The sequence below is a fragment of the Grus americana genome, chromosome 27, assembly GCF_028858705.1.
Source record: "Grus americana isolate bGruAme1 chromosome 27, bGruAme1.mat, whole genome shotgun sequence".
NCBI lineage: Eukaryota > Metazoa > Chordata > Aves > Gruiformes > Gruidae > Grus > Grus americana.
In genome coordinates this window covers 2,257,172-2,269,632 of record NC_072878.1, presented here as the reverse complement: position 1 = coordinate 2,269,632, position 12,461 = coordinate 2,257,172, and the positions used below count along the sequence as shown (strand labels likewise).

At 54.6% G+C, this 12,461-nt stretch overlaps 1 protein-coding gene across 1 annotated transcript; it reads right to left on the bottom strand.

Annotated features, from left to right (window-relative positions):
* Positions 1-4,223: 4,223 nt before the first annotated feature.
* On the bottom strand, positions 4,224-4,709 carry LOC129197022 (olfactory receptor 14J1-like; the record flags this gene model as incomplete). The annotated part of the gene is made up of 1 exon (XM_054804990.1): positions 4,224-4,709. A coding segment is annotated over one exon (486 nt), but the record flags the coding sequence as incomplete, so codon positions are not given.
* Between the last annotated feature and the right edge of the window lie 7,752 nt (positions 4,710-12,461).

Sequence of the window (12,461 nt, the reverse complement as noted above, 5' to 3'; positions counted from 1 at the left end):
GTATATGTAAAAACCACATATATCATTATATAATAATTAATATAATTAATATGTTATAAAATATATTAAATTTTATTATTATTATAATTAATGATATATTATTGTATCTATTTATAAATAAATAAATAAATTTATTAATATAATTATACACCCCCTGTTATAAATCTATTTCTATATATCATATATATGGTATCTCTTTTCCTATTTGAGCACTTCCTGGTCCAAAGGAGACACGCAGCCAATTCAAGGCTGCCTGAGAACACCTGGCTATGATGCTGTCAACAATGGCTGCCAGCCAATCACCAGGCAGGATGAAAGGAGGCAGGCAGAAGCGGCCTCCTCTCTGTATGTAATGACAGGGCGCTTCCTTTGTGACGCGCCCCTGAGGACAACAGGACGGGGCAGCCGGTCCTGCCAGTCAATCACAGGGGCTGCTTGAGAGCACACGAGGGTGATGGTGTCAAGAAATGGCTGTTAGCCAATCACAGAGCAGTATGCCATTCACCAAGATGGCGGCTCATGGCCACGGAACGGCAGCACCCCCTGTCCTGGAAGGGTGGCCAGAGCAAAATGGCGGCCGCGGTGTGTGCAGGGGAAGGGCCTTCCGGGTCTGATGTAACCCGGCAGGGGTGGCCGGTGCTGCCAGCCAATCCCAGCAGAGTACATGGCCAGGAGAGGAGAGGGACTTGCGGGGCAAGTGGCCCCTGTGGCTGCTGGGAGGGAGCGGGACTTCCCCTGGCAGCTGGTGGGCAGGGCAGCTGTGGCGGCGTGTCTCCCGTAGCAGTGGTGCCTGTGCTCCTGGCGTGTTCCAGGGCAGGGATCCCCAGGCGCACCAGGAAGGCACCCGGGGAGGGACAAACAGCCCAGCCAGAGCTGGGCCGCCAGAGCTCTGAGAGCCTCCGGTTCCCTCCCATCTCCAGAGCCCGTGCGGGACTGTCTCACAGAACAGATGGCTCCTTCAGCTGACAGGAAACACTGGCCCTGGTGGAGCTCTGGGGGCAGCTTTCAGTGGAAGGTCCAGAAAAGGCCTTGACTCTGTGTAAGCCCTGCTCAGCAAGAACAAAAACATCTCTGTGTAACAAAAACATCTCTATGTTATCAACACTGTTTCCAGCACAAATCCCAAACACAGCCCCAGACTGGCTGCTGGGAAGACAATTAACTGTGTCTCAGCTGACACCAGGACAGCTCATGATCCAGCCTCTGGTCCACAGCAGCAGCCAGACCGACCCTGACCGAGTGGAGATTTTTCCAGCAGTGGCCAGAAGGGTGGTCGGGGCCTGGAGCACATTATGTCCAAGGAGAGGCTGAGAGAGCTGCCCTGTTTTGAGAAAGCCCTCAGAGCCAAACACTGGAGCCAGGGCCCGGGGGAGATGGTGGGATCTCAGCCAGTGGAGATATTCCAAGTTTGTTGAGACAAGGCCCTGAGCACCTGATCTATCAGGAGCTGTCTGAGGAGGGGTTTGGACTAGAGCCCAATGAAATGATTGTCCTTTTTCAAATAGTCTTTCTGTGTGCCAGCCTTTCTGCAACACTGGCAGCTCCCACCCAGCTGAAATCACTTTGGGAGACGATGGTTCCCCTTTTGTACCCAGAAGAACCATAGTGTGAGGACATCCCCCGAGGCTCACACGTGCAGCCAGCACAGCGTGAGGCACTCATCCCCAGGGAAGCATTCCTGGGCTGGTGCTCAGAACCTGCTGTGGACTGAGGACCATCACAGCCCATCGCCAAGGGCAGCCTGTCCAGGATCTCCTGGGACTGTGCAGGCAGGCCATGGTGGCCAGCTCCAGCAGAGACACCCACAGCAGGTCCCTGCATGGGCTCAGAGCAGGGCACATGGAGACACCCAACAGCCAGCGCAGAGGCACTGTGGCAATGCCTATAGGCTGACAGTGGGCTGAAGAGCGTGGGGCAAGAAGAGGAGACCTCCTCAGCTGGGCTGGCCAAGCTCTGCTGCCCAACATGGCCCCCCGGCCCTGCAGTGCAGGCACTAGATAGAGCAGGGTGCGTTCTTGGGGTGGGGAAACATCTCCAGCAGCACAGTCCCCGTGGCAGCCCATCCCCTCCCCGGCTCTCCCCCACCTTCCCTGCCCTCTCCCCAGCACACCCCAGCAGAGCAGCCCAGTCTGGGCTGGCAGTCTGGGCTGCTGCAGAGCTCTGGGCACTCAGCCCACAGCCCCAGCCCCTCGGAAGGGCACAGCAGCTGCTGGGAGGCAGAGGGGGGGCTCAGCCTCCCCATCGGCCCCAGGCCTGCAGCTGGCCCCAAGTGCCAGCGCAGGCCACTCCCTCTCGGCCTCTCCTGCATTGACGCTGCAGGGGATCCCCAGCCCTGACCGCCTTTGCCCCACTCTGCCTCCCCGCCAGCCCTGCTCCCCAGGACACCAGCAGAGTCCTGGCCCTGCGGCTCCTCAGGCACCTCCTGCATCTCTCCACTCTCCTGCCCTGTGCCTGCTGCATCTTCACGGACTCCCACAGCACTGCAGAGTCTTTCTGTGGGGGTACCTGGAGTGAGTGCTCTGCCCTGGGGGGACTTCATCTCAGGGTCTTTCACCTTCTGAGTCTCCATTCACTTCCCACCCCAGAGTACCTGCAGTGTCCCCATCCTCTCCTGACCATGCCAGATTCCTTTCCACTCTGCCATCAGCCCTGTCATACCTGTGACAGCCTGAGGAAGGTGACTGGGAGCTCGCGCACCATTTCCAATGCCCCTGGACACCAAGACGAGAGCCTTCAACTAAGTGCTTGGTGTCTAACAGTGATACCATGAGATTATTTCCCCAAACAGAAGGAGAAAACCAGGCGGAAGAGACTTGGAAAGTCCAATTCCTCTGGCTTGTTGTGGTGGGTTGACCCTGGCTGGGGGCCAGGTGCCCACCAGAGCCGCTCTCTCACTCCCCTCATTCACCAAACAGGAGAGAAAAGGTATAACGAAATGCTTGTGGGTCGAGATAAGGACAGGGAGAGATCACTCACTAATTATCGTCACGAGCAAAACAGACCAAACTTAGAGAGGGAATTCATCTAATTTATTACTAGGCAAAACAGAGTAGAGGAATGAGAAAATAAAATCAACTCTTAAAACACCTCCCCCCACCCCTCCCATCTCCTGGGCTCAACTTCACTCCCGGCTTCAACCTTCCCCCCCTCAGCGGCACAGGGGGACGGGGAATGGGGGTTACGGTCAGTTCATCTCACGGTGTTTCTGCCGCTTCTTCATCCTCAGGGGAGGACTCCTCTCATCATTCCCCTGCTCCAGCATGGAGTCCCTCTCACGGGGTTCAGACCTTCAGGAGCAAACTGCTCCAGCGTGGGTCCCCCACGAGGTCACAAGTCCTGCCAGCAAACCTGCCCTGGCGTGGGCTCCCCTCTTCATGGGTCCACCGGTCCTGCCAGGAACTTGCTCCAGCATGGGCTTCCACGGGCCACAGCCTCCTTCGGGTGCCTCCACCTGCTCTGGTGTGGGGTCCTCCACCGGCTGCAGGTGGAATCTCTACACCCTCTCATCCTTCCTCCATGGGCTGCAGCGGGACAGCCTGCCTCACCATCGTCTTCACCATGGGCTGCAGGGGGGATCTCTGCTCTGGCGCCTGGAGCACCTCCTCCCCCTCCATCTGCACTGACCTTGGTGTCTGCAGAGTTCCTTACATCTTCTCACTCCTCTCTCCAGCTGCAAAAGCTCTCTCTCTAAGTGTTTTTCTTCTTCTTAAATATGTTATCCCAGAGGCGCTGATTGGCTTGGCCTTGGCCAGCGGCGGGTTCATCTTGGAGCCGGCTGGCATTGGCTCTATCAGACACAGGGGAAGCTTCTAGCAGCTTCTCACAGAAGCCACCGCTGTAGCCCCCCCAGCTACCAAAACCTTGCCATGCAAAGCCAACACACTTGTTCTTCGCCACAACTGTATCAAGGAGAGCCCAGGCTGCAGGCACCTCCCTCAGGAGATCCCCTTTTATTGCAGAGAGGCTATTAGGAAGGCAAAAGGTGACACATGGTTCTTCAAGGATCAGACACAACAGGACAGAGCCTCAAGAGAAGTGCTATGAACCCAGGAAATTACCTGTCAGTATGATTATCAGAGAAAAAAAAACAAAACCCGAGGAGATGCATAAAATATACCCTGGGCACTCTGCAGAGAAGGGGAGACAAATTACAGTTGGTGGTGCAAGGTCCATTGGATTAGCTTCCTCAGGGCCTCCTTGAGCTCCTGGTTCCTCATGCTGTAGATGAGGGGGTTCACTGCTGGAGGCACCACCGAGTACAGAACTGCCACCACCAGGTCCAGGGATGGGGACGAGATGGAGGGGGGTTTCAGGTGAGCAAATATGGCAGTGCTGATAAAAAGGGAGACCACGGCCAGGTGAGGGAGGCACGTGGAAAAGGCTTTGTGCCATCCCTGCTCAGAGGGGATTCTCAGCACGGCCCTGAAGATCTGCACATAGGACAGCACAATGAAAACAAAACACCCAAAAACTAAAAAACAGCTTAATATAAGAAGCCCAACTTCCCTGAGGTGGGTGTCTGAGCAGGAGAGCCTGAGGATCTGGGGAACTTCACAGAAGAATTGGTCTACAGCATTACCCTGGCAGAGTGGTATAGAAAATGTATTGGCCGTGTGCAGCACAGCATTGAGAAACCCACTGCCCCAGGCAGCTGCTGCCATGTGGACACAAGCTCTGCTGCCCAGGAGGGTCCCGTAGTGCAGGGGTTGGCAGATGGCAACGTAGCGATCGTAGGCCATGACAGTGAGAAGGGCGTACTCAGCTCCAAGCAGGAAGACAATCAGAAAGAGTTGAGCAGCACATCCTGTGTAGGAGATGGTCCTTACGTCCAATAGGGAATTGGCCACGGCTTTGGGCACAGTGGTGGAGATGGTGCCCAGGTCGAGGAGGGAGAGGTTGAGGAGGAAGAAGTACATGGGGGTGTGGAGGTGGTGGTCGCAGGCTATGGCAGTGATGATGAGGCCATTGGCCAGGAGAGCAGCCAGGTAGATGCCCAGGAAGAGCCAGAAGTGCAAGAGCTGCAGCTCCCGTGTGTCTGTGAATGCCAAGAGAAGGAACTCAGTGATGGAGCTGCCATTGGACATTTACTGGCTCTTGGCAAGAGGTCTGGTTGAACAAAATGAAAGGACAGGGAAAATTAGGACATCTTCCTCTGAGCAAAGCCACTCCATTTCTCATATAAACACCCCCAATTGGAATGCCTTTCCCTTCTCTGGTTTGTGCTGGCTGAGTGTGTGGTGAGGAGCTGAGGAGTCAGCTGTGCTCAGCTGCAGTGGGTACATGGAGCTGGTTTGTGACAGCTCCAATGTTGACAACCGATGTCAGATGTTCTCCACCTTTAATGGAAAAATTAAATCTCTGCACTCATGACTCAGAAGAGTGCAGGCTGCCGAAGACAGGCTTAGCATTTCATTCTGTGGTTTTTATTTTCCACCATAACATCTGGGGAGCGCTCTTTTGAGGGGTAGAAATACTCATTTTAGGATGGAAATGGGAAGAGGACAGCAATGGGAATGTGACAGGACAGGCAAAAAGGCTCAGCTCTTTGTGGCTTAGTGCAGAGTCAGGAGAGCTGTAGCGTTCATTACACTGTCACCCAGCTGCCCTGCACTTTTGTTTGTGCTACCTTGAAGATGACCTCACACAAAAATTACACTTTAAAATAATCCCAAAACTAGTCTCTGATGACAGCAGGGGAATCTTGTTTAAAAGGGCAGATCTGCAAACGCTTATCTTTCCCAGCCCAGAGGTGGAGTTGTGATGGAGAGAGAAGGACAGAGCCCCTCTCTGAGGGAAGCAAAGGCCTCTGAGAGGAGAGAACTGACCTCCAAGGGAAAGCTCCGCACTCCCTGGGATCCTACAGCACAGCTGTGCTCTTCTGGGGCAGCTCCCAAGCCCAGCAGCACAGGCAAAGCAGACAGTCAGATGTCCTGAAGATGGGATGTCCTAAAGGCAGAGCCAGCTCATTGCTCAGCAGACAATGCCCAGCAGACATCTAGAGTGAGGGACCACAAGAGAGCAGCCTGAAGGCAGCCTAGCCCAGGGCTTGGCTGCAGTTTCCTCCCACTCCCTGCCCATGTCTCTGCTGCCTGGAGCTGTCCCTGCCAGGAGCTGGTGCTCTGCCCACACCTCTCCTCCCTGTCCCTGCTCACAGAGCCCATCCCACCCTCTGTGTGCTCAGCTCTGCCCTGCAGACCCCTCCTGGCAGCAGGGCCCTGCCCAGGGGCACCTCTGTGTTGGCAGGTCTTAAGGAGAAGAGCAGATCAACCCTGAAGACACCTCAAAGGTGATGTGAATGCTTTCTGTAGGCAGAGGAAAGGGTGAAATGACTTTATCAGGTGCCTTGAGAAACCACGTTCATCACTCACTGTAATTCTAGAGGTGTTTCATTCTTGTGCAATCCTGACAGCTTCATTACCATTTTCACCTACCATCACAGCAAGAAATAGAAAGCACCAACCCTGGGACGCACCTTTACTTCCAGGTAGCCCCTGCCTTGATTTCCTTCTTAAAAAGTTCCCTGTGAAGTGTCCCAGGGGTGATCTGGAGCTGTGAGCAGCCTGGAAACATGCAGCACTCTCTCAACAGCAGAACCACACTGCCCTGCCCTACCAGACATTCGTCCTTCTACCCACAGCTTCTGCCTGCAGTGCCATGGGGAGATCCCCAGGCAGGCTGAGCATTGATCCTGGAATGCAGAAAAGTCCCTGTCCCAGCACACAAAACCCTGCGTTGAAGGGACTCTGATCTGAAATACAGCCCTGTGCATCTCCAGATGCAGACTATGTCTTCACAAGTTATTTAAAATTGTCTAAAAAAAGCCCCTCTTACAGATCCCATCAGCTGTGGGCTCTGCCAGCTTGAGGAGATGGCTCCAGAAACTACAGCTGCATTGCCCTGCACCCAGAGACTTACCGTGTCAAGGGCTCTGAAGATTTCTCTTCTTTTAAGCTCTCGGTCAGCCTCCCAGTCCTGACCACCTTTAAGCTCTTCATCTTCCTTGCTCATCTCCCTGAGATACCCTGGCAGTGCCCTTCACTCTGCTGCACTTGGCAGAGGAGCTGCTCCTGGGCAGAGATGTCTCTCTGCAGCACAGCCCACTTGCCATGAGCTCCCTCCATCCCAGGAGCCTGGAGCAGCTCAGCAGCAGAGGACCAGCCCAAGGCAGCATGGTAATGACCCCTCTGGTGGGTTTGGGGACAAGTCCATGAAGCTCAGGACCTGAGAGGAAGCTGATGAAACCTCTCCAGAAGTCACAGTCGATGCAAACTCCACAGTTTCTTGGAGCATTAATGGGTCCCCCTGAGGGCCATCCCTGACAAAGCAACTCTGGGGCTGGTTAGAGCAGGCAAGTGGAGGCAGTGATGACAGGTAGGCAAAGGCAATGGCAAGGTGGCTCTGATGCTGAGTAAACCTGGATGTGTTTGATTGAGCCAAAGGGCCAAGCTGTGACCCCCAGCCCCTGGGAGGGGAGACCCTGTCCCTCACACGTGTCTCAGGGCTCTTCCTGGGGCAGGGTGTCGTGGGGACATGCAATGCCAAGTGCAGGACAATGGTACGCCACCTCCCAGGCTCTTGGGTGGAGTCAAAGAGGCCATGAGGCCCTCGTGCTGTAAGGATTAGGTGTCTCCTGGTAGGCCTTGGTGAGACAGACAACAGCCACAGCCAATGGGAGCAAGACCTCAGCTCTGTTGGGGGCTTTCAACTTTGTCATCTCCCTTGACCATCTCCACCACAGCTTGTCCTATGGTGTCCTATGCCTGCACCTGTTTCCTGGAAGGCTCTGGACATCCACTGTGCTTGCCAACTCGGTTGGGTTTGCGTGGCAAGGTTTTGGTAGCGGGGGGCTACAGGGGTGGCTTCTGTGAGAAGCTGCTAGAAGCTTCCCCTGTGTCTGATAGAGCCAATGCCAGCCGGCTCCAAGACGGACCCGCCGCTGGCCAAGGCCAAGCCAATCAGCGCCTCTGTGATAACATATTTAAGAAGGAGAAAAACAGTTAGAGAGAGCTTTTGCAGCCGGAGAGAGGAGTGAGAAGATGTAAGAAACTCTGCAGACACCAAGGTCAGTGCAGATGGAGGGGCAGGAGGAGCTCCAGGGCCGGAGCAGAGATCCCCCTGCAGCCCATGGTGAAGACGATGGTGAGGCAGGCTGTCCCCCTGCAGCCCATGGAGGAAGGATGAGGGGGTGTAGAGATTCCACCTGCAGCCGGTGGAGGACCCCACGCCAGAGCAGGTGGAGGCACCCGAAGGAGGCTGTGGCCCGTGGGAAGCCCATGCTGGAGCAAGCTCCGGCAGGACCTGTGGACCCGTGGAGAGAGGAGCCCACACCAGAGCAGGTTTGCTGGCAGGACTTGTGACCCCCTGGGGGACCCCACACTGGAGCAGTCTGCTCCTGAAGGTCTGCACCCCGTGAGAGGGACTCCATGCTGGAGCAGGGGAACGATGAGAGGAGTCCTCCCCTGAGGAGGAAGAAGCGGCAGAAACACCGTGAGATGAACTGACCGTAACCCCCATTCCCCGTCCCCCTGTGCCGCTGAGGGGGGGCAGAGATTGAAGCCAGGAGTGAAGTTGAGCCCGGGAAGATGGGAGGGGTGGGGGGAGGTGTTTTAAGAGTTGATTTTATTTCTCATTCCTCTACTCTGTTTTGCCTAGTAATAAATTAGATGAATTCCCTCTCTAAGTTCAGTCTGTTTTGCTCGTGACGGTAATTAGTGAGTGATCTCTCCCTGTCCTTATCTCGACCCACAAGCCCTTCGTTACACCTTTTCTCCCTGTCTAGTGAATGAGGGGAGTGAGAGAGCAGCTCTGGTGGGCACCTGGCCTCTAGCCAGGGTCAACCCACCACACCAACCTTGCTCTCACTTGAGCATCTTCCTACCCTTACTGATATCTCTCCATCCTCACGGCTGTTCATTGAAATACAAAGCTTTGGCTAATCCAGACTCTTGCTGGGTGGCCTCTTGTACCACAGCACTGCACTTGGAGTGATGTTTCGTGTAACTCAACGTGACATGACATCCTCATGCCCAGTCTCAACTTCCAAAGCTTCCCTTTGTGCCGTTATTTCTTTCTTGTGCTGCTTTCCAATGTTGAGAAAAACTCCACCATCTCTGAAACCACACTTCAACCAGTCTCAAGATGGTCTGGGTGGCCATGGTCATCCTAATGCAGACCTGTATGCAGGTGGCCTTGTTCATAGTGAACATGCACCACTGGCTTGTATGGTGTCCCATGTAGTGCCCAGACCCTTCTCCTCAGGAGAACTGGAGCACAACTCGGAGCACTGCAGGGAGCCTGGGAGCTGGACTGGGAGCACTGGGGTGGCTCTGGGTGAACTGGAGGTGGGGGGGTGGGGTGGTCGGGGGGCAAAGAGCCACACCAGTGCAAATAAAAGAAAGAATCTCAGAAGATTATGAAAAAGTGAAAGATTTGAAACAGGGAGGAAACATTGGAATGGAATGGAATGGAATGGAATGGAATGGAATGGAATGGAATGGAATGGAATGGAATGGAATAGAATAGAATAGAATAGAATAGAAAGAATAGAATAGAATAGAATAGAATAGAATAGAATAGTTTAGTTCAAGCTGGAAGGGACCATCTACTCCAACTGCAGAACAGGGCTATAATCACTCAAGCCATTAAAGATCAAAGGGCTTTGGATTATTGGGTGTGCGGTCACTGGTGTGTACATGTTCTGGCAGGGGCTTTTCCAAAGGCAACCATCACCTCAGCTGATGTACCTCCACTGTGAACTTATCCACAGGTCACTGTCCATTTGACTCCTGTTCACACTGGAGTTTTAGCAAGTTCCCTTGCTGCCCACAAAGCTACTCACTGGTGGGAGCAGAGTGGAGAGAAGAAGAGATGAGATGCCCTGCAGGACTTCATGCTTACAAAGAAGGAAGAGCTGGTCAGAGATGTAACAGTCAGGGGCGAGAAAGCAGAGTGTAGGATCCTGAGAGATGGGAAGAAGGCCAAGAGCAGGACTTGAGGAGAGCAGAAGCTGACCTCCTGGCCGCCATGCTTAGAAGAATCCCATGGGATATGGCCCTGCAGAGAAGGGTGTAGAGAGCTGTATGATGGCTAAGGATCTCTGCTTCAAACTTCAGAATGATCCACCCCAAATGCAGAAAGTCAAGAAAAGGTGGCTGGAGGAAGGCATGGATGAGAAAGGAGCTCCTGATGAAAAACCAAGCATGCACAGGAAGCACAGAGAAGGTGGAAGGTGGCTGCCTTCCAGCCTCAATGGTGCTGTGCTGCTGGGCTGGAGAGAGTCATTTGTACGTGTGTGACTGTCTGTGCATGGGGGAACTGGGGAGCTGAGGTGATCCTGGGGCCAGCTCCTGTATACATGGAAGGTCTTTGTACCCTCCTGTGGTGTTTTGCAGACTCTCTTCATGGCAATTCCTACCTGGGTCTGTAGAGATCTGCAACTCCTCATGCTGTTTCTTGTGAGACTACACCACCATCAGGGTGAGCCACCCACACACAAACAGTAACCGCTGACCAAATGGAACTTCAGTCCAGAGGGACCTGGAGAAACTCGGGGATTTGGCCAAAAGAAACCTCGTGACGTTGACAAGGAGAATTGGCCAGTCTGGCCTCAGGGAGAAGAACCAACGTGTACATCAGGGCCAGCTGGGACCTGCTGTGCTGAGGAGGGACTCTGAGGAGGAGAAGGGCCTGGCAACTGCGAGGGACACCATCCGAGCCAGGGGTTTCTGCTCACTGTGAAGAAAGCCACTTGCATACGGGGCTGCGTTAGGATGAGCATGGTCACCCAGAGCAGGGCAGTTCTTCTGGCCCTTGACACCGCACTGGTAGGGACCCCCACACATGGCTTTGTCCCAGTTCTCGGCTCCCTCTTTTGCTGGAGCTGGGAGGAGCTGGAGAGTGGCCAGAGGAGATGTGGCCAGGTGGAGTTTGGGGCCTTAAGCAGATGGGCTGTGTGGAGGGGCTGAGAGACCTGGGCTTCTTTGGCCCTTTTGCCCAGTGGTGGAGAGGCTCGGGGCAGTCTAGGAGTAGCCTGAGACTGCTTGAAAGGTGGTTTCAGAGATGGTGGAGCTTTTCTCAAAACAGGGAAACATCATGATGAGAAAGAGAAGATGCAACCAAGTGAATCTTGGGAGTTTGAGTCTGGGCACGAGGAGAAAGAAATGTCCCTGCAAGTGCAGTTCTGTGGTACAAGAGGCCACCCAGCAAGAGTCTGGATTAGCCAGAGCTTTGCATTTCAATGAAGAGTCTGTGAGGATGGAGAGATATCAGTAAGGGTAGGAAGACGCTCAGGTGAGACCCAAGTTGGTAAGCAGGCTGGGTGTCCAGAGCCTGCAGGGAAAGAGGTGCAGGTGTGGGACACCGTAGGACATCCTGTGGTGGAGACATCTGGGGGCAGTGGCAAGGCTGAAAGCCCCCAAGACAGCCAAGGTCTTGGTCTGCTGGGCTGTGGCTGTTCTCTCTGCAGGGGATGCCTGTGAGGAGACATCTTATCGTTAGAGCACTAGGACTTCATCGCCCCCTGTCACAACCTGTGAGCCTGAGAAAGAGTGTGTGGTAGTCCTGCTCTAGGCATTGCACATCCCCACATCACAGTGGCCCAGGAAGAGCCCTGAGACACGTGTGAGGGACAGGGTCTCCCCTCCCAGGGGCTGGGGGTCTCAGCCTGGCCCTTCAACTTTATATAACAGATCCAAGTTTACTCAACATCATCTTTTCCTTTCCTTTGCCTACCTGTCATCACTGCCTCCACTTGCCTGCTCTAACCAGCCCCAGAGTTGCTTTGTCAGGGATGGCCCTCAGGGGGACCCATTAATGCTCCAAGAAACTGTGGAGTTTGCATCGGACTGTGACTTCTGGAGAGGTTTCATCAGCTTCCTCTCAGGGCCTGAGCTTCATGGACTCATCCCCAAACCCACCAGAGGGGTCATTACCATGCCGCCTTGGGCTGGTCCTCTGCTGCTGCTCTCCTGGGACAAAGGGAGCTCATGGCAAGTGGGCTGTGCTGCAGAGAGACATCTCTGGCCAGGAGCAGCTCCTCTGCAGAGCACAGCAGGGCTGAGGGCTCTGCCTGCAGGCACTGAGGGGAGAACAGCAAGGCAGAGAGAGCTTAAAGGCAGTTGGAAATGGGAGGCTTGTTGAGAGCTCAGGGAAGGAGAAATCTTCAGAGCCCTTGACACGGTAAGTCTCTGGGCGCAGGGCAATGCCGATGCGGTTCCTGGAGGCATCCCCTCAAGCTGGCAGAGCCCACAGCTCTGGGATGTGCCAGGTGGATTCCCTGTGCAGAGGCAAGTTTGAGTGGCTGGGAATGCAGGTGTGCAGCCAGGGGGCCCAGTTGTGTCTCTTCAGAGCAGGGTCCCTGCAGCCCAGGGGCTGTGTGCCCAGGGCAGGGACTCTGCCTGCCTGCCAGGGTCAGCACTACAGCCTGCCCGGGGAGCTGCCCAGGCACTGCAGGGAGAAGCTGT